This window comes from Phocoena phocoena, chromosome 20, assembly GCF_963924675.1.
Source record: "Phocoena phocoena chromosome 20, mPhoPho1.1, whole genome shotgun sequence".
NCBI classification, from domain to species: Eukaryota; Metazoa; Chordata; class Mammalia; order Artiodactyla; family Phocoenidae; genus Phocoena; species Phocoena phocoena.
The window spans coordinates 11,292,127-11,313,756 of NC_089238.1; the positions used below are offsets into that span (position 1 = coordinate 11,292,127).

At 56.2% G+C, this 21,630-nt stretch overlaps 1 protein-coding gene across 1 annotated transcript in view; it reads right to left on the bottom strand.

Annotated features, from left to right (window-relative positions):
- Positions 1–4,475: 4,475 nt before the first annotated feature.
- Positions 4,476–21,630, bottom strand: part of GRIK5 (glutamate ionotropic receptor kainate type subunit 5) — a 47,438-nt gene continuing 30,283 nt past the window's right edge. Inside the window, exons 12-19 of the mRNA XM_065899158.1 lie at positions 17,625–17,738; positions 17,346–17,455; positions 16,763–16,936; positions 12,225–12,390; positions 11,446–11,671; positions 9,493–9,621; positions 9,277–9,398; positions 4,476–5,480 (exon numbers count right to left, since the gene is read on the bottom strand). Of these exons, the coding sequence (XP_065755230.1) occupies positions 5,052–5,480; positions 9,277–9,398; positions 9,493–9,621; positions 11,446–11,671; positions 12,225–12,390; positions 16,763–16,936; positions 17,346–17,455; positions 17,625–17,738 (1,470 nt within the window). The 3' untranslated portion in view covers positions 4,476–5,051. The remainder of the gene's footprint in view (positions 5,481–9,276; positions 9,399–9,492; positions 9,622–11,445; positions 11,672–12,224; positions 12,391–16,762; positions 16,937–17,345; positions 17,456–17,624; positions 17,739–21,630) is intronic.

Sequence of the window (21,630 nt, forward strand, 5' to 3'; positions counted from 1 at the left end):
CCGGGGCAGCGGCCTCAGGGTGGGCTCAGGCGCGGGCTCGCGCTGGGGGCCTCTGCAGCGCCCGCGCCTCGGTCCGCGCGTCCGTCCGGCGGTCAGCCCCACCGCACACAGTCTGCGGCGGTCGCCGCCTCCGCCTCCTCATATGCCCGCGCCCGCCGGGGGGCCGGCGCTGGCCAATCAGGGGCGCCGCCGTTCTGATGGACGGCCCGCGGCCCCGCCCCCGGTACTGCAGCTGTCCTCCCCGCCCCCCACCCTCCGCAAAGCGGCGGCGAGGCGGCGAAGGGGGAGCGCTGCGGGAGGCGGAGACCCCCGAAATGAGGGACCTGGAAACCCCCGCAGTGTGGGGTGTCGGCTCCGAGGAAGGGGCGCCGAGGGTAGGAGAGCCCCAGAATCCCCCTCATTGTGTGCCACCAGAGGGAGGAGTGCGCTGTGGAAGGTGGACACCCACCACCGGGTGGGGGGAAAGCCCCGTAAATCACCGCAATAAGGCAGGAGGACCAGAGCACCTTCTTCTGCAGTGAGGCAGGGGGGAACCCTGGGGACTGTGGGGTGCTGTTCAGGAGGGGGAGACGGAGGGGGCACAAGGGGCAAGGAAGACCCCACAGTGAGTGGGGAAGCTGCAGAGGGGGTAGGAGCCCTGAGGCTCCCCTCACTGTGTGACCTCCCTCCAACACACACACTATGGTATGGCAGTTATCCAACGAGACACAGCTGCACAGGTACACAAGAGACACATCACAGCCAGAGGATTCCACCAAGCATCATACTCACACATGACCATCACCCAGACAGCACAGATGCTGTGGACACACACGGACACCACCCCACCACTCACCACCAGTTTCACAATCACATTCCATCACACACCAGCTAATACCCTCCCACACACCCAACACTACCCCATCAAACAACCCCAGGGACTCACAAACATGTAGAAATGAAACACACATAGCACACACACCTTGCACACCCCGTCACACCATAGAATCAGAGTCATAAAATGCCATGTAGATTAACACACACCCTCAAAACACAACCTCACAGATATGCACATCACGCACTCCATCAGAGCTGGCCTTAAACCACCTCACACAGAGAGCCATAACCATAAAATCCATGGACCCACAAACCAGTACACATCTACACTCAGCACCATAGCACAGGCCTCACACTGCCCCAGACACCACTTGAGGCTTTGTGAACACTGTTTCACGCAACATCACGTAACATCACACACACTCCTCCCCAGTATATCCGGGCATAAGCAAAGGCCCACAGTGCAAGATTGCCAAAGTGTTGCTAATTGTGAATGACAGACAAAAGGTGCACACAGACTCACACACACACAATAATTCACCGACACAGATCACACAACACCATCTCACACACCTCACACACTACACACATCAGGTATTGCAGTGCTATCTCATACACCTGTTGTAGCTCCAAACACACCCCCAATGCCCACACCCACACACCATGCACATCCCATCTTGGTATGTGTATACACACACAGATGCACAGCCAGCACCCACACCCCAGGCCTGTCACATACACACAACACCCGTCAGCCACCCACTGGAGCCTGAGGAGTTACAGCCTCCTAACCCCACCTCTCTGCTCTACGAGGAACACTCCCAGACTCTCCCTGAGAATGGCAGAAGGGGCAGAGAGCAGGCAAGAGCCTGTCTCTGTAGCTTTCTCAGAATGTGGGTATCCTCCCCACCTATGGGAGTGGGGATGTGGGGGACAGGCAAGGGGCACAGAGTAAGCCTGATGTATAGCAGGTGAGAGGGGAAGGTTAAGGACCTGGTCACCGAAATGTGTGAAAGGGTGAAGGCCAGAGTGAGACACACAAACTGAGAAAGACAAGAGTCAGAGATTCAAAGCCACAGAAAGATGGGCATGGACAGGGAAACTGGGCCAGAGAGTAAAAGGGGGCAGGGAGGTGGGTTCCTTGGCTTCCCCCAGCACCCAGAGCCTCAGCCCAATCCTGTACTCTGACCCATCCCCATCCCTCCCCGCTGTCCCTTGTTGCCATGGTAATAGGGAGGCCGCATTTGCAGCAAAGGAGGCTGGGCTTGCAGACCTGGCCTGTCTCCATGGAGACTGGGGAAGGGGGGAAGCCACATCTTCTAGCCCTGGTAGTTGCCCCCCTACAACTCTGCCCCCTTCCAGAGGGAGGGAGGGAAGGAGGGAGAACCTGTCAACATATTATCTTTTCCCCCTCCACCTTGTCCTACAGGGATGGGCTTGGACCATGGGAGGGAGATTGGGGTGACAGAGAAGCCTGGGGATGTCAGGATCCCAGGAGATTCTCGGCTTTCTCTCCTCCTGCTTTCCAGCTGGACTGGGGGAGACCCCGGTCCCCCACACCACATCCCAGACACAGGCTCGTGTCCCCCCCTCATGCACTCCTCAGCCTGGTGAGACTGATGACTGTGCACCGTGTTCCCAGCGCGAGGCTTTGCGGAAGTTGGGTGAGGGGGGTAGGGAAGATTTACGAAGGTCACAGGGATGGATGGGGACAAGAGAACTCAGCAAGAGAGATGGAGGGAGAGACTAAGAGAAGAAATGGACGCACAGAGTTCAGAACCAGAGAGAGGCAAACAGGAACAATAAAACAGAAACACCAACAAAGACAGAGAGATGGGCAAAGACAGAAATGAGAAAACAGGCTTAAGAGGCAGATAAACAGAATTACTTAGTGAAGATGACAGAGAGACGCAGGGACATAGAAAGCCAGGCAGACACGTTTGGCACACTGGGGAGACTTAGAGATAAAGACTGGGGAGACAGAGCAGAAATGGGGGTGGGGGAGACTCAGAAATGGGGAAAGACCCCAGAGGAGATCTGCTTGGTACTGGAACAGAGAAGGAGACAGACCAGAGATGTCTGCAATCATATTCTAGTCACCTTGACAGACTGACAGTCCCGCCCAAGGGCAGAGACATTGATTAGTCTGTGAGAGATGTGGAAACGAGAGACCTTGAGACACAAGCTCATCCCCACACCTGTCTGGGCACACACACGGCAAGGGTCTGAGACACAGAAGAGGCCAGATGGAGACTGGGGGCGCTGTGTGCCAGGTGGGGTCCCCCGAAGTGTGGCCTGCCCAAACACTGAGAAGGCAGGCAGGTCCTGCAAGGGAGACAGGGCAATGCTGCGCTCCAGGACCGCCAAGCCCAGCAGGCCGGTGCTGAACGGACAGCTCCCGAGCTCTGGGCCCCCCTGCCCGAGGGGCGGGGCCCAGCCTCGCTCCTTTCCCTCGCTTGCTCTCTCTCTCTGTCTAGCGTTCCTCACTGCTCGGGCCCCCTACCGTCCTCATCTAGTTTTCTACAGCTTCTTGTCTCACCTGTCTCTGTTCCACCTCAGTCTCTGCTTCTCCCAGCCCCAACTCCCCGGGTCTCTTATTAATTTCTCTGTTTTCTCTGTCTCCACCTCGTCCCCTTCTCCATTCTGTCTCTCACCTGTCTCTGTTCCACCTCAGTCTCTGCTTCTCCCAGCCCCAACTCCCCGGGTCTCTTATTAATTTCTCTGTTTTCTCTGTCTCCACCTCGTCCCCTTCTCCACTCTGTCTCACCCTTCTCCCACCTCATCATGGTATGTCTCCCTGTGTCTCCCCCTTTGCCCTATTTCTCTATCTCTCTCTGAGCCCCCCCATAGTCTCTCCCCGTCTCTACCCCATCTCTGTCTCTTCCCTTTCTGTCTCTCCGCCATCCTCTCCCCATCTCTTTCTTTCTCTCCACCTCTCCATCTCTCCCCCTTCCACTTGGCCTCGTTTTGGTTCTGGCTGTGTGACCTTCACTTGTCCTTTCTCAGCTGCAGTTTCCACAGAAACCTCCAGCCGGGCGGGGGAGGGCGTGGACAGAAAGCAGACCCACCCTTCTCCCCACTCAACCAGCCGTCAGCCTACCCCGCCCCACCTCCTCCCTCCCCCCGACTGGGATTTCTCACTTCCTCTCTTGGGGGCTGGGGAGGTACGTTCTCAGCAGAAACACAGGGTCGCAGTCACACAGCTGAAGGTGGGTTCACGGATGTACACACATACACACATGCACATGACTACAAAGTCATGACACATCACCCTGGCCCAGGCACACACTTGCCACCAGACGGGCCACCCAGGCACCACCACACTGAACTGTTCACTCACCCTCCCCTCCCCCAGCCCCATCTGGTTTCTGTCTTTCTCTGTCTCCTTTTCCTGGTGTCTCCGCCTCTCCAGATCCCTGAATCTCTCTCCATCTGTCTCAGGGTCTCTGTCGCAGCCTCCTTCTGTCCTGAGAGAAGGTCAGTGGAGAAGGGCCAGCTGCCCGGACCTGGGCTGACCTGCTGTCTGTGGGCAGGGCAGAGAATCGAGAGAGTGCAGGAGTGACTATCCAGTCTGTGGTTCTCAGCAGACTCCCTGAAGGGGGAAGCCCAAGCCTTCAGTGCCCTCGCACCCCTAGGAAATGAGACCCGGGTATCCCCAGTTTTGGGGTTTTGTTCTTTTTTTATTCCAACGGGGACTGGGGTGTGGTAGGGGGAGGGATGGGGGCCCCAACTGACCCCCTCCCTGTGGGGGTCTCATAGAAATTCCGAGGTTTCTCCCCAAAAAAAAGAGAGAAAGAGAAGAGTCGAGGGGCACCAGGGGACACCCATCTGCCCAGAGGCCTCCCACTTCTCCAGAAGTGGGGAGGGCTGCGTTAAGTCTTGGGGAGCCCGAGCAGTCCCAGGATGGGGTTCTCCCCGCGAACTGCTTTCCGCTTCCGGGAACAGCCCCTGGAGTCCTCGGCCCCTGGAGTCCTCGGTTCCTGCGCTCCTCTTGTTCGCAGTGGGGGACGGAGTGCGGGCGTCCGCGGCACCCTCTGGCGAGTCCACTAGGGGGCGCAGGCAGGTTCCGGAGCCGAGCCTCAGACTTCACCGGGAACCAAAGGCAAAATCGCGGCGTCCGGCGCGCGGGGGCACAAGTCCCGTCCCTCGCCCACCAGGGAAGCGAGGGCGGCCGGGGCCTGGGGCGAGCCCAGTCCCTGCGGTCAGTCCGGGCGCCCGCCCGGCCCCGCCCATGATCACTCGTGCTCGGCCAGCTCGCGGGGGCCGGCGGGGCCGGGCCGGGACCGGGGCGGGCTGGTGGCTTCAGCGGGGGCGCCCAGGCCACGCGGGGGCGCGCCGGCTCCGGAGGCCCGCAGCGCCTGGATGCGCCGGCACTCCTGACAGACACGCACGTGGGTGCAAGGGGTGGGGGCGGGGGGCCGGGCCCCGCCGGGCGGTCCCGGATCGTCCAGGAGGCGCTGGGGGCCCCCGTGCGCGCTGCCAGCATCCCCGCCCGCGCCGGCGGAGTAGAGCTTGCCGTTGCTGAGGCGCATCTCGCGGACGGCGCGTAGCGACAGTAGGGCCCGGCTTGGGCCTCCTGGGCGCCGGCGCCGGCGAGAACGCGACGTCTTGCGGCAGGACACCGCGTGCCGCAACTCCTGCAGCATCTCCTGGCACACCGACACCTGGGGGCGGCGCGGGGCGCGGTGGTCACTGCCTGCGACCTCCTTGCCGCCGCCCCTCGCCGCTCCTTTCCCCTCTGATCCTCTCGGAAACCTCCACACCCTCCTGCTCTCCCCGCCCCACCTCTGTGTTCACCTCTCTTTCTCTTTCCTGCAAGCCCTTTCACCTCCTCTCTTCCTTCCACCCTTTCCTCATTTCCCATTCTCTTCCCTCACAATTCCCTTATTTCCCCGTGCTCTTCCTGTCTCCTCTCTCCACCTCTCAACTCCTGTCTCTCCTCCACTTCTCGCTCCCGTCTCCATTCTTCTTTGGATTTGTTCTTATATCTGCCCTTCACCTCCGATCCACGCTCCTCTCTTCCTACTCCTTCCTCTTGCCTTTTCACTCGAAAGTTTCTAACTGCTTCTAGTCCTTCCCTCGTACTCGTTCTCCATCCTCGGCCACCGATTCATGCACGCACTATTGCCAGACGTATTTGCTGACCACCTACTGTGTTCCAGGCACTGTTTCAGGCACTGGAGATACAGCAGAGAACAAAACAGACAGAAGTCCCGGCCCTCATGGAGGTTATATTCCAGTGTGCAGAGACAAAACATAAATATGTAAATATAAGTTGTATGTTAGATGGTGATGAGTGCTTTGGAAAAAAATTAAATTGGGAAAATAGGTGGGGGTGTGGGTGGGGAGTGATGCTGAATTTTGAGATGGGTCCTTAGGGGAGACTCATTGAGAAGAGGAACTGCAAGTAGACAAACGCAGTGCAGGATGAGCTGCGTGGGGCCTGGCAGGAGGGAAGGCAGACCGTTCAGCTGGTTACAGGTGTGAGGTGCTGGAGGAATGTGGAGCAGGTCAGGGTGGCCAAGGTGCAGTGGGCAAAGAGGAGAGGGAGGAGGGGAGGTCAGGGAGCAATGGGGGCCGGCTTGTGTAAGGCCCAGAGGCCACGGTAAGGGTTTGGCTTTTACTCTGAGCCAGACGGGAGCCACTGGAGAGTTTTAAGCATAGGACTGCTGTGCTTTCACAGGATCACTCTGGAGCTGTGCTGAGAACAGACTGTAGGGAGGCCAAGGGCAAGAGCAGGGGGCCCACTAGGAAGCTGCTACAGTCACCAGAGATCAGATAGAGGGCGTGAGAAAGAGGGAGGAGTGAAGGGTGACTCCACATATTTTGGCCTGAGCAACTGGAATGATGGCATTGCCTGATGGGTGGGCAGGAGCTCTGTGTTGGCCACAAGACGTCACACACTACCTGGTGGACATCCACGTGGAGATGTCAAGTGTGGAGCTGAATATACAAACCGTGTGGACATCCACGTGGAGATGTCCAGTGTGGAGCTGAATTTACAAACCGTGGGTTCAGGGAGAGGTCCCTGTAAGGGATACACATTTGAAGGTTATGCTGCCCCTGGGGTGTTCACACCCTTGTGTACTCCCCTTTGCCTTTGTATGAGGTTCACTCTGTGACCAATAGAATAAGGCTAGGTCAGCTGACACTTTGGCTTCTTCCTGACTCTCTCTTGCATCACTCGCTCTGGGGAAACTCAGCTGCCACGGCGTGAGGACACTCAAGCGGCCCTATGGAGAAGTCCCTGTGTGAGGAACCGAGGCCTCCTGCCAACTGCTATGTGAATGAGTGTATTTTTATTCTCTCTATCTTAGGATGTTTTGACATCTGAAACATCTTGCTAGCCAGGGAGAGACTGCCCTCCCAGAGCTAGCCAATTGTTAGGGATAGCAGAAGGCTGGGAACCTGCCTTTCGCATGAAAACCAACCAATCCTGAGTCTATACACCCCCTTTATCTGACTCTCACACATCAAGCCAATATTTCCCCTGCCCTAAATCAACCCAGGGCCGGGTACCAGACAATTAGAGACCACCCCTCTCGTCCAGAGCCTGCTGACATACGCACACTGCCCAGTCCTAGGCCGTTTCCTTAGCTGCCTTGCCTTTCTCATGGAAACCCCAATAAAGGCTCTGCCCTAGGTTTCTCTCTCCCTTCTTCTGCGTCCTGACCAAATCTGGTGCTTTCCTTGTGGCCCTATGTGGCGTGGTAGGCCCCCTCCTGTCAGGTAATGTAAGTAATAAATTCTTCTTTCACTGGCATTGGCCTCTTCTGCTCAGTCACTTCCATAAATTAAAACCCCACAGGTACATTTTGAGACAGTAAGCCATCCTGGAAGTGGATCCTCCAGCCCCAGTCGAGCCTCCAGACAACAGCAGCCCCAGCCAACATCATGACCATGACCTTACCAGAGACACTGGGCAGCCAGAACCACCCAGCTAAGCTGCTCCCAGATTCCTGACCTAGGGACACTGTGAACTGATAGAAGTTTGCTGTTTTAAGTTGCTAAACTGGGGGATAATTTGTTACATAGATAAATAATACAGGAGTCATCAGCATACAGATGGTCTTACAAACCATTTGGCTGGATGGGATCACCAAGAGAAGGGAGAAAGAGAAGAGAAGAAGTCAAAGGATCGAGCCCTAGGGTGCCCCAACAAAACAGTGCCCGAGAGGTAGGAGGAAAATGAGGCAGGAGCAGGGAAGAGAGCATTGTGAGGAGAGAGTGATGGGCTGTGCTGAAGCCCATGGCTGCCTCATGGTGATGAGGCCGGAGACTCAGGCGCTGGATTTCAGATGCGGAGGTCACTGGTGGCAAGACTGGCTGCAGAAGAGAGGTGGGGACAGAAGCTGGATGGGAGTGTGTCCAAGAAGGAATGGGAGGACAGAAACTGGAAACAGCAGAGGGACACACCCTGTCAAGGCTACAACAGAAGGGGAGAAATGGGGTGGTGACTAGGAGGGGAAATGGGGTCCAGAGAGGGTTCCTTGAAGATGGGAGAAATGACAGCACATCTGTATGCTGCCGGGCTTGATCCAGTAGAGGGAGAAAAGCTGATGATGCTGGAGGGAAGGAGAGAACAGCTGAGGAATGTCCTTGGGAAGGCGAGAGAGGAGGAGACAGGGCGCACGCGGAGAAGCCTTAGCGAGGAGCGTGGATGTTCATCTAGAGTCACTAACGGGGCGAGTGGAGAAAGCATGAGGGTAGCTGGATGTAGAGGTGGGGCTTGGCATGCTTTCCGACTCCTCTGCTTTTCTCAGGCCAGGAGAAGCAAGGTCATGGGCTCAAAGCAAGGGCGGGGGAGGGGCTGGAGGCTGGCAGAGAGAGGGAAAGGTTGGAATCGCGGAGGAGCACGGGGGCCCGCGGGGTTAGCATTGGAGTATGGCTGGGGACCACCATGCCCGAGTGTGGGCTGAGACCGGCCAGCAAGTTGGTCTTCCTGCTGTCGCATTCAGCTGCATTCTCCTTGCCCCTGTCTCTCCTCCTATTTCTTCTTGCTTTACCACCTCATTCTTTCCCCGTAACCTTCTCTCTCTGCTCCTCCACACTCCTTCCCCTGCATCCTCATCTCTGCCTGCGTCCTCTTCCCCCTCTGTCCTTCCTCACGTCCGTGGACCCTCTCTACCGTCTTCCATCTGCTGTCACCTCTTTTTTTTTTTTTTTCCTGGCCGCACCGCGGCTTGTGGGATCTTAGTTTTTTCCCCCATCAGCGATCAAACCTGGGCCCTCTGCAGTGACAGCGCAGAGTCCTAACCGCTGGACCGTCAGGGAGTTCCCTGCTCTCACCTCTTCATGGACCTCCTGGACCCCTGGAGTCGCTCCGATCCTCTCACGTCCCCAGCTCCCAGCCCCCCAACCCTCGCATTCCTCCAGTAACGGCTCCCAATGCCATAGTGTTCACACCCCCTGCCCCCGGGGTCCCACTTCTTCCCACACAACCTTCGCCAGCCCCCTCACCTCTTCTGACTCTGCCGACCTCCGCGTGGACCATATGAATTCCATGACTGCCACGAAGACAGCAATGATGAGGCCACAGATGAGCACGACAAAAATGCCGCCGATGTTCTCCATGCCCAAGCCTGGGGGTGGAGGGGGAGAGCCAGGGGTCGGGCCGCGTGGGCCAGGGGTGGCAAGGGGCCTTTGGGAAGGGCACGGCGTGCAGGGGTGGCTGACCTTTAGCTCGATGGTCCTCTTCCTTGGGGCACCGGCTCCCCTCCCACCACTTGCGCTTCAGGATCTCCAGCCGGTTGTTCTCCTGAAGCTGCAGAATGGCCAGTGTGATCTCATCCCGGAATGGGGAGCCTGGACCGGGCACACGGTGGCGTGGACAGTCATCGGGACCCTGGAGCCCTGCCGGCCCAAGCCCCAGATGTTCCCTCCCCTCTGCAGCTGCTCTCCTCCCACCTCTGCAGCATCCCCAGCATCTTCCCTGTCCACCTTCAAATCTGACTACTGCTCGCCACCTCCCCTGCAACCACCCCTGGGCCAAGCCCCCACTTGTCACATTTGTCACCGTTCCCCTCTCCCTGTGCCCGCCCCTCACTCTCTCCCCGCCAGGCTCTTCTCAACACAGCAGCCAGAGGGACAGTTTCAGAAACACAGCCAGAGATCATGCCTCTCTGGTGCTTAAAACTCTCCAACAGCTCTGTCTGCAGCTAGAAAAAAAAATCTTCAAATGTTCAACAAGATTCTGCGTTCACTGGTCCCACCACCTGGGGCTCCCTTAGGACCTTTGCCTCTGCCTGGAATGTTCCTTCCCTCACTTCCTCAGGACTCTGCTCACGGGGTGCCTTAGGGGCTCTTCTCTAACTCTATTTAAAATGACAGCAAGCACCCCACTCCCTGTCCATCTCTTCCCCTTATTTACTTCAGAGCAGTTGACACTGCTTGACATCACATTATAAAGCTATGTGTTTACTGTCTGTCTGCACCCCTAGTAGACGGCTGGAGGTGAGAGCTGAGCAGCTAGCTCCCCGCTGTGGCATCCCAGCACCCAGAGCAGTCCTGGCACACAGTAGGACATCAGATCTGCCAAGTGAGCGAATCCCCAGCCACACCTCTCCTCTGCGTGGCCCCAACCCTGGACCACCTCTCTCCTCTCTACCCTCAGATCCTCCCCTTAAACCATCCTTGGGCCCCAAACACCCCACCCGTATCCTACCCTCTACTCATTTCTTCATTTACCACTATAATTCTTGAGCATCTACCAGGTGCCAGGAACTAGGGATGCAGGCAGGTGGGGTGATTGGTATTCATCAGGCACCTACTATGTGCCAGACCCTTGGTCCGCAGAAGCGTATTTAAGTCTCAGGATAATCCTGTGAGGCGCGTGTTACCACCCTCATTATCTGCATGAAGCAGGCGACACTCCTGCCTGAGTCAGGGAGGAAGCTGGGATTTGAATCCAGGTTGTTGTGACTCCAGAGCCTGTCCCTCAAAGCACCAGGCTATACTGCTTCCCTGATACAGCACTGACCCTACCACAAAGCTGCTAAGATTTGGGGTAATTTGTTATGTAGTCATAGCTAAGAAATGCAGTGGTCATCAGAATATAGGTGGGTTTAAAAGCCGAAATGCCAAAATTTGGTGGCAAAATTGGTGGTGAGTTTCCAGCACCAAGCCCTGGAAAAGCATGTCCAAGTCTCCCTAGCAGATCCATCCATCATTCTTCCTCCCTCCCTCCTTCCCTCTCTCCCTCCCTTCCACCCATCCAGCAACGTCCATTACGTTGCTGGAACACCTGCTCTGAGCCAGGCTGTGGGTTTGGTGCAGAGAATATGAAGTAAATAAAACCAGGTCCTCACCCTCGAGGGGCCCTCGGACCAATGGGGGAAGGCAGCAAGCCTCACGGCTCACACGCACCGACTTGTGCACAGTATCACCGGGTTCTCCCAACAGCCCTCCAGGGCTGGAGCTGATCATTCCTAGGCCTGTTTATATGCAGGTGGAGGGTGCAGAGGCTCAGGGAGGTGGCATCACCTTCCCAAGGTCACACAGCTAGGAGGCCACACACACACACCCAGCCTGCTCGGGAAGGGCCTGGCCTGCCCCCTGGCCGGCTCACACAGCTTGGTTCCAGCTGCCTGGGAACCCACGGCCTCCCACCCCACCCCACTGCCGCCGTACCCAGCGGCATGCCGATGCCGTAGCCCTTGGTGTCGAGGAGACCCCCGATCTGGGTGAGGTTGCAGTTGAGGCGCCGGTGGTACTCGTTCATGGTGGACTCGAGCAGGAAGGCGTAGCGGGAGTTGAGGACGCGGGCGATGCCCTCCTCTGTGCTCTTGACAAACACGCTGGGCTGCTTCGACTGCATGTAGTTCCACATGCGCTGGTACGTCTGGTACCGTGAGTTCTGGGCAGAGGGCGCATGAGGGGAAGGCGGGTGAGGGTCTTTCCACTCCTGCCTTTCCCCTGAGCCCTGTCCCCTGCCCTCTAGAAAGTCTCCCTCAACCCGAGAGAGCGGGGAGACCAGAGGAAGACAGGAAGAGCCAAAGACAGAGGAGACGCACAAGACAGACAGACTGCTCAGGGCCAGATCCAAGCCAACCCCACACCCACCAGCCCAGCGAGGATCCTGAGGACCGAAGGCTTGGGAAGACGCAGCCACAGCCTGTTCTTCAACCCTTTTTCTCTCTTCCACCCCTGGGCCTGGGCTCGGCTTGACACCCGGCCCTGTCTTCCCAGTGTTCCCAGGCCTTATTCAGAGAAGCTGGGAGCAGATGCTCAACCATATATACCCAGGGCCCAGCCTGCTTCAGGGAGACCTGCGTCCAAGCCAAACAGGACAGCTTACTTACTTCCTACGGGCCCCGTGGGAACCTTCTGAGGAATGCACTGCCCTACCCTGAGCTGCTGTGCACAGCGGGGATCCCGAAACCAAGCCTGGGTGGCTCCGGGGGCCCCACCTGAAAGAAGGTCATGGTGGAGCCAGCGTGGATGGTGCCATACTCAATGTTGGTCTGGTCCGCCAGGTCGTCGGCCGACTCCACAGGCACCTCCATGCGTTGCACGGTGAGGAAGGCAGCCAGGTTGGCCGTGTAGGAGGAGATGATGATCAAGGTGAAGGCCCACCTGGGGAGGGGAGGGGTGAGCTACAGGTTGGAGCCACCACTGCCACCCTGCCCCTGTGGCCATGCGCCCCACTGGTGGTGCCCCCCTCAGTGACCCCAGCATCTAGAAGGCTGACTGCTGACTAGTGGAGGGGCTGGGAGCATGGAATCTGGAGCCAGATTCGTTGGGTTTAAAATTGCTTTCAGAGGGCTTCCCTGGTGGCTCAGTGGTTAAGAATCTGCCTGCCAATGCAGGGGACACGGGTTCGAGCTCTGGCCCGGGAAGATTCCACATGCCATGGAGCAACTAAGCCCCGTGCGCCACAACTACTGAGCCTGTGCTCTAGACCCCGCGAGCCACAACTACTGAGCCTGCGTGCCACAACTACTGAAGCCCGTGCGCCTACAGCCTGTGCTCCGCAACAAGAGAAGCCACCACGATGAGAAGCCCGTGCACCGCAACGAAGAGTAGCCCCCGCTCGCCGCAACTAGGGAAAGCCCGCGCGCAGCAACAAAGACCCAACGCAGCCAAAAATAAATTAATTAATTAAAAGAAAAGAAACGTTGATTTCCAAGGCAGAGCTGTCCTGAACCATGACGAGCCCTTGGGTGTGGCGGCAGGAGGCTATGGCCCGTGTGGACATGAGATGAGGGGCCCAGGAGGGGAGTTCTGGCCGAGCTACTGCTATTCAGGGGGCGGCCAAGTCCCTAGAGCACTGGCACCCACCCCCACCGCCCTACCACCAGCCCTGGCTTGCTGAATCACCAGGCCGAGGTCACATCTGGAGATTAAGAAACATCTGTTGAATGACTGAATGTGGGGGACGACTCGGGGTGGAGACAAGAGTGAGCCTGGGGTCAAAGGGGTCAAAGGTGAGAGAGGGGACATGACTGGGGGCTTCCTGGGTGACAGCGATGGGAAGGGGCAGGGAACACCCAGCTGGGGAAGAGGGTCCCTGACTGAGGAGCAGAAGGGATGGGCTGTAGAGAGTTGGTCACTGGTCCCCCACCTGACTGGAGGACTCGGCCAGATTTGTCACAGCGGGTCCCTTCATGCCCTGTCAGCCACCTCCTCACACATGCCTCCCTCTCGTGCCTGGCTGGAATGCGCCTCCCTCTCTCTTTGGCAGGCATGCCTCTGTTTGCACCTTCAGATGAAACAGCCTAGATGGCACCTCCTCAGAGGGGCCCTTCCCGAGCACCCTCATTCTCTACTGTTCTCTTTCACTGCACCCTGTTTGGTTCTTCAATAGTGCAGTTTACATACATCTGATACATCATTATATTAAAAATGTTAATAAAGTTTAGTCGGGGTGTGTGGTAGGCAGAAGAAAGGCTTGCCCCCCAAAGATGTCTACATGCTCATCCCTGGAACTTGTGAGTATGTTCCCTCACAGGGTAAAAGGGTCTTTGCAGATATGATTAAGTTAAGAGTCTTGAGATGGGGAGATTAGCCTGGATTATCCTGTTGGGCCCATGGAATCACAAGGGTCCTTATGCGGAAGAAGGAGGTCAGAGTCAGAGAGAGAGATTTGAAGACGTTATGCTGTTGGCTTTGAAGATGGAGGAAGGGGTCACAAGCCCAGGAACGCAGGCGGCTTCTAAAAGCTGGAAAAGGCAAGGAAATGGATTCTTCCCCAAAGCCTCCAGAAGAACTGGCCCTGCCAACACCCTGACTTTAGCACAGTCATATCTATTTTGCACTTCTGACCTCCAGAACTATAAGAGAATAAATTTATGTTGTTTTTAAGCCACGAAGTTTGTGGTAATTTGTTGCAGCAGCAACAGGAAATGAATACAGGGTATAACTCCTGACATGATGCCAATTCCAAAATGTTAAAAAAAAAAAATCATCAAGATTCAAAAGTTTAGGGATCTGGTGGTCCAGTGGTTAGGACTCCGAGCTTCTACTGCAGGGTGCACGGTTTCGATCCCTGGTCAGGGAACTAAGATCCCACATGCCACATGGCACATCCAGAAAATTTTTAAAATTAAAGAAAAAAAAGTAGGGGCTTCCCTGGTGGCGCAGTGGTTGAGACTCCGCCTGCCGATGCAGGGGACATGGGTTCGTGCCCCGGTCCGGGAGGATCCCACATGCCGCGGAGCGGCTGGGCCCGTGAGCCATGGCCGCTGAGGCTGCGCGTCTGGAGCCTGTGCTCCGCAACGGGAGGCCACAACAGTGAGAGGCCCGCATACCGCAAAATAAATAAAGAAAGAAAGAAAATAAAGAAAAAAAAACGTTTCAAAGCCCTGCTGCAACTAAGGAGCCCACATGCTGCAACTAAGGATCTCTGGAGCCACAACTAAGGAGTCCGCCGGGTACAACTAAGACCTGGTGCAACCAAAACAAACAAACAAAAAGTTTCAAAGCCAATGGACCAAGCAAATTGCAAACAACTGCCAGATGGTAGTTAGCCTCGCTTAGCTGGGAAAGAAAAAAACCTGCCACCATTATGGTTAGTCCTGAAGAAACAAGTTTTGAATCAAACAGTATCTTCGGGACATATTCTTGGCATAAAATATGACGTCCTTGTGTTTATTTATCTCTTTATTCTCAGTTCCTTTTCCTCTTGAGGACTGATTTTCCACCTGAGTGCCTGGCACATGGAAGGGCTTGAGAAGCACCTCTTGCTGAATGACTACTGAGCATGGATCCTGACTGATGGGGAGGAGGCCCAATGCCTCAGTTTGCCCTGGAGAGGCACCCAGGGCCTACAGGGTGGGTGGCACTGGGGCGGGAGGCTGGCTCAGCCCAGCCCTGCCTCTAGCCAAATGCATGCTCTTTAGCAAACCACTTCCTCTCTCTGGGTCTCGATCTTCTAATCCATAAAACCAGAGAATATTCCTTATCCTAAGCTCCTCCTCGGCTTTCTGTGGTTCTAATGAGGAAAAGGAGCTGAGAAGAGTTATATGAACTGCAACCAAGCCCAGCTGCTGTTTCAAAGATAGGGTGGCAAATGTGAGTGTTTATGGAAGCCAGGCCAGAAAGTGACTGAAGGGGGACTTCCCTGGCGGCGCAGTGGTTAGGAATCTGCCTGCCAATGCAGGGGACACGGGTTCAAGCCCCGGTCAGGGAAGATCCCACAGGCCGCGGAGCAACTAAGCCCGTGTGTCACAACTACTGAGCCTGCGCTCTAGAGCCCTCGAGCCACAACTACTGAGCCCACGAGCCACAACTACTGAGCCCTCGAGCCACAACTACTGAGCCCTCGAGCCACAACTACTGAGTCCGTGCACCACAGCTACTGAAGCCCGCGCACCTAGAGCCCGTGCTCCGCAACAAGAGAAGCCACCGCGATGAGAAGCCCGCGCACCGCAGTGAAGAGTAGCCCCCGCTCACCACAGCTAGAGAAAGCTCGTGCACAGCAACAAATAGCCAATGCAGCCAAAAAAAAAAAAATTAAAAAAAAAAAAGTGACTGAAGGAGGGAGAGAAGACTGAGGCCAGTGGAACAGGCATCGAGGCCAGGTGGGAACGCCAGCCGAGCACTACCAGATCTCCCAAATCTTTGAGAAAAGTGAGAAATCTGAATTTGGGGAGTTTCCTGGTGGCCTAGTGGTTAGGATTCCGGGCTTTCACTGCTGTGCCCCGGAACAAAGATCCTGCAAGCCGCGCAGCGTGGCCAAAACAAAACAAAACAAAAAGAGATATCTGAATTTGTATGTGAATTTACCCAATTTTTAAATGCCAACTAATTCAAAATCTTTTAAACTATGGGCCAGACACCACCAGTTGTCAGTGTCTGCTCTCTGACACATAGGTTCTTGGAGCTTGTCTTGGGGGCAAAATAAGTTCCGTTCAAAATAAGTTACTGGGTCTGGGTAATTCCCTGGCAGTCCAGTGGTTGGGACTTGGTGCGTTCACTGCTGAGGGTCCGAGTTCAATCCCTGGTCAAGGAACTAACATCCCACAAGCCATGCGAGGTGTGGCCAAAAAAAAAAAGTTACGGGATCCACGTGGGACTTTGAGGGAGCAGGTATCCCTGTCCGGGGCCTCAGCCTCAACGTCTGGACAGTGAAGGCTGTCCTGGCTCAAGGATTCCAGTGTCTCTGTGATTGCCCGGGCAATGTCCGAGACAGCAGTAACAATGCCAATACTGTCCTGATTATAACCCCTCAGGTCAGCAGAAGCACCTTCCCATCCCTTAGCCACACCGAATCCTTACAACCTGAGACATGGGCATTTTTATCCCCATTTATCAGATGAGGAGACTGAGGCATGGAGACCCAAGGTCACACAGCCAGTGAGTGGCAGAGCTGGGGCTCAGCTGCCTCCACCCCATTCCCTGTCACACAGCTTGTGTGGGACACGGGAATGGGCCCAGGCCTCAGAACCCCCCCGCCCTCCTCCCCACCTCCGTCAACCCCGACTGGGGCAGACAGACAGCCTCTCACCAGACTCCGCTGACGCAGCGTGTGGACAGCGCCCGGGGCATGATCTCCGAACCCTGCTGCATGAAGCCCCCCACGGGGAACCAGAGGCTGTTGCCCAGCGTGTACTGATTCTCCAGGATGTGGGGACGTGCCCGCAGGCACGGGTGTGGGTTATACCACTCGTAGGGGCTCAGCCTGTGGAGAGACACAGGGAATGGGGAGAAAAAGGAGAGGAACAGAGGAAAGAGAGCCACCGTGATCAAAAGAGATGGGGGGACAAAAACGGAGGGGAAGAGAGACAGAGATGGACAGAGAGAGACACACACACACACAGAGAAACAGAGACAGTGCAGGCAAAAGGGGAGGGGGACAGAAAGAACAGGAAGGGGAGAGACCCAGAGAGAACCACGGAGCAAAAGTCAGAACCACAAGAAGGAAATACAGAGACAGGGCCAGAAAGGGAGAAGGGAGGGTGCAGGGAATCCAAGGCCCCAAGTGGAGGCCGAGGATGGTCCAGACAGACGACAGAAAGGTCAGGCATGGAGACCCCAGCTCGTGCTTCCTCCCCGCCCTCTCCTTCCCAGGCAGCAGGTAGTGGACTCACCTGGCGGCCAGGAACAGGACGCAGCTGACAGCCAGGTAGGCCAGAAGCATGAAGAGCCACACAGCAGGGGAGAAGGGGTCCAGGAAGGAAAAGTAGCCAGGCTTGCGGCCCTGGTGGGAGACGGAGTGAGAGCCGGAGCCACACAGACCTGAGCCCCTCCCCCAGCCCCGGGGCCCATGAGCCCCACCGGCCCATCCGAGGTCCAGCCCACAGCCTCTGCCTCCCTTGGGTGTCCGGCCCCAGCACCAGCCCCCACCCCCACCTGCAGGGGAACCGTACCATGTGCACGCGGTAGAGGATGCTGATTCCCAGGGTCATGAAGGGTTTGGAAAAGTCGATGACCTTCTCCCGCTCAGCTGTGATGGTGAACGCAGCCACAGCCAGGTCTGCCTTCTGCTGGAGGGGAAGCAGGGCGGGGGTAGATGGGCGGGCCAGGGAGACAGATGGGCAGTTAGAGAGAACGCACTGAGGGAGCGACTTAGAATATCAGAAGCTGAGAGAGAGAGCCAAAGAGAGAGGACAGCAGAAGGAGCCAGGGGACTGGCTCCAAGAGTGCACCTCGGGCCTCCATTTGGATCCTTGTCATCTCACATCTGCTGTAAGCGGCTCCTGTGGCCTCCTTCCTGCCCGGCTGCCCTGCCTCATCCAATCTCTCCCACTTCCCAGTCAAGTTCATCATTAAGACCCTGCTTTATAAAACCTACCACTGACCCCCACCACTCCCACCATGCCGGGGTCCTGAAGAGAGAGCCTGAGATTGGAGTTGAGATGCCTGGACACTGACCCACTCAGGACCCTCTTGGAGCTTTGGTTTTCTCTTCTGTATGAACAATTAACAGGTAATATTTATCAAGTGCTTACTACGTGCCAGGTTCCATGCTAGATGTCACTTTATGTAGATTATTTTGTATAATCCTCTTAACAGCTCCCTGAGGGCCACTACTAGGCCCATTTTATAGAAGGGGAAACTGAGGCTCAGAGAGGCAAAGGCACTAGGGAGTAAAGGCAGGGGCTGGGGACCATAAAGCAGAGACATGACTTCCACTCTCCTGCCCCTGGCAGACACCAGGGACCTAGATGTGTGCATGAAGCCACCCCTGACACACAGGACCACGCCCGGCTCAGTTGAGGTAATGACCTCAGGAGAAGCTGCATGTGGTCTTGAGTCAGGGAGGGGTGGCTGGGGTCCAGGTCTGAAGTGGTGAAGGGTGGGTAGTGGGTGGGGTATGGCAGAGAAAAGGGTGTGTGTTGGGGTCTCGCTGACACACTGGAATGCCTGATCCAAAGGGGCCATCTCGCTCTTGGCCAAGTGCACATCAGCCAGTCGTTAGCTGTGGGCAGGACACAAGCTGGGAAAAAACCTGGCACTTCACACACACACACTGCACACGTGAGCACTGTACACAGTCAAGTCTACACCACCAACATGTGCACACCATGCCATATCCACACATGCGTGCCCAGACACAGGCTGACCCAGTGACATACTGTCCACATGGACTCAGGCAGACAAACACGTGCCCTGTACGCGAGTGTAGGGAGGAGTGATGACATCGTGGGGGGCATTCCCTAGAGGCACAGTGCACACACCCGAACACGTGCCCTCACGTGTGCACATACATGACAGAGGGGTCAGGGTGCTGGGAAGGGCCAGGGGTGGGAGTAGAGAGCCCCGGCTCTGCCCCAAGCTCACTGGGTGACCAGGGGCAGGGGCTTGCTTCCATGTCTCTGGGCCGCAGTTTGGTTCTCTGTAAAATTGGGTGGGAGGGGAGCGAGTTGTCTCCTGGATTTGGAACCCGGCTCCCAGGATGCTCCTTCCAGGCATACTGATTCCATCCCCCAGGGCTCAACCAGGCCCCAGCGATGACTCCAAATTCAAGTAGAGTCCTCCTCCTGGGGCTGAAATAAGAGCCAAGGTCCTGGATCAGGGCCTGGGAGGAGGGACACACTCACCCCCCAAGGGGCTGAGACCGAGACCACATGAGGTAATACAGACTAGGACAGAACTGGGGTGGGGAGAGAGGGCACAGGCCCCAAAGATACTGCAAAGAGACGTGGCACAGGCTGAAAACAAAACCAAGGTCAGGGAGAGATCACGTGGACCCAAAATGAAATCCAGGGTCTAGGAGAAAAGAGATCTGAAAGGCAATTCGATGTCAGGGAAAGAGGACAGACCCAGAAGATTAACCAAGAGTAGAGAGAGACAGCACAGGTGAAGCAACTACGGCAGGGTGAGAGAGAGATGGCACGTCCCCAAGGCAGAATCCAGAGGCTGCCATGTGTGGCAAGGGCCCAGAACACACCGGATTCAGAGCATACCCCTGGGAATCCCTGGGTGTTGAGAGTAAGGAGTGGTTCCCCCACCCCTTTTTTTTTGGCCACACCCCACGGCTTGTGGGATCTTTGTTCCCCAACCAGGGATCGAACCCATGCCCTCGGCAGTGAAAGAGCAGAGTCCCAACCACTGGACCACCAGGGAATTCCCGGTTTTCTCCTTGTGCACTTGCCACTCTCGTGACTAATATGTGAATCGTTGTGAACAATGTTAGCTAATACAGGAATGTTTATTTTTATGCACCCACAGGAGGTCTGTCCTGGCAAAGGCCCCCCACGATAACCCATCAGCCTCCTCACTGGACCCCTGCCTCTGCTCATAACACTCCCCCCATCCAAAATGATAGTCACCTGTTTAAAAACCCTTGGGTGGCTTTTCCACTACACCTAAGACAGTGTCCAGGGTGGCTGGAGCAGAAAGGGGGGTGGGGTGGGAAATGCAGCAGAGTGGGGACCAGAGCCCTGCAGGGCCTTGCAGGCCAGGGGAAGGGGGCCGGATTCTACCCCAAGGGCAACAGAGGACATCACATCACAGGGTGTGAGCAGCAGAGGGTAACATGATCTGGCCGCCCTGAGAACAGACCACAGGGGCAAGAGTGGAAGCTGACTAAAGATGCCCACAGAGGTGCTGGGGGCGGGGCTAAGTAGAGGTGGAGAGGAGGTGGTCCGATTTGAGATGAATTCCGAATGGAGGACAGACAGATCCTTAAATGCTGCAAGTTCTTCTAGACCCCTCTCAGAGTCTTGGGAACCCCTGCCCCCTTTCCACCTCCTCCTCTTCCTCCTTCATTTCCCAAAAGGGACACCTGTTCCTTAGAGAAGGCTTCCCTTCCCAAGGGAACCCTGACAGTTTAATCTCTGGGACGAAATCAGGAAGAATCCACATGATAAGCCACCTGTAGAAATGACAGGGGGATTGTCTAAATGCCTAAAAACCAACCAAAGCACTTGTGACTGTCCCTCTGCCCCAGCCCGCCCTGTACACCAGCTCTGTGCAAACCATCTGTGCTGTGCCATCAGCTCCCTGACAGGCTCTGCCAACAGGGGGCACTAGAGGAAAGCTGCAAGGCTGGAGGAAGGAGAGTTATCTGCTCCTTCTGGTCTACTCTCGGGTCCCCAGCCTTTCTGCGCCAAAGGCAGCAGCATTTCTTCCACAGGGCGGCAGACAAGTTCAGTCTGCAGCTTCCCAGCACTTGCAGAACCAGCCTCGCCCAGCCTTTCTTGGGGCACCAGCACCAGCTGGCGAGTGCCCCCTCCTCGGGGTCTGAGTTTCCGCCCCACAGAGCCCTTCCTCTAAGTTTCCGAGTTTCAGCTCTTCTCTGCTCCTTCAGAACTTGAGACAGAGCCACTTCCTGCCTTGCTACCTCCTTGATGCCTGAGAGAGAGCAAGGGTGTGTAAACTATGGCCCTCAGGCCAAGTCCCAACTGCCCGATTTTGTAAATAAAGTTTTATTGGAACACAGCCAGGCGCACTTGTTTAGGTATTGTCTACAACTGCTTTCCGTACAATGGAAGAGTTGAGTAGTGACAGGATGACCTGGAAGCCAGTAATATTTACGTGTGGCCCCTTGCAGAAAAACTGCTGATTCCTGCCTTGGACTTCAACTTTTACCCTCTCAGTTAACTAGTTAGCAACTTTATTCCTAGTAAATAATTCTCTTCATTCAAATATCTGGGGACTTCCCTGGTGGCCCAGTGGTTGAGAATCTGCCTTCCAATGCAGGGGATGCGGGTTTGATCCCTGGTCAGGGAACTAAGATCCCACGTGCCACGGGGCAACTAAGCCCACGTGCCACAACTACTGAGGCTGTGTGCCACACCTAGAGAGAAGCCCACGGGCCGCAACGAGAAGCCTGCACGCTGCAGCGGAGATCCTGCATGCCGCAACAAAGATCCCACATGCTGCAACTGAGACCCGACGCGGCCAAAAATTAAATAGATTAATAAATAT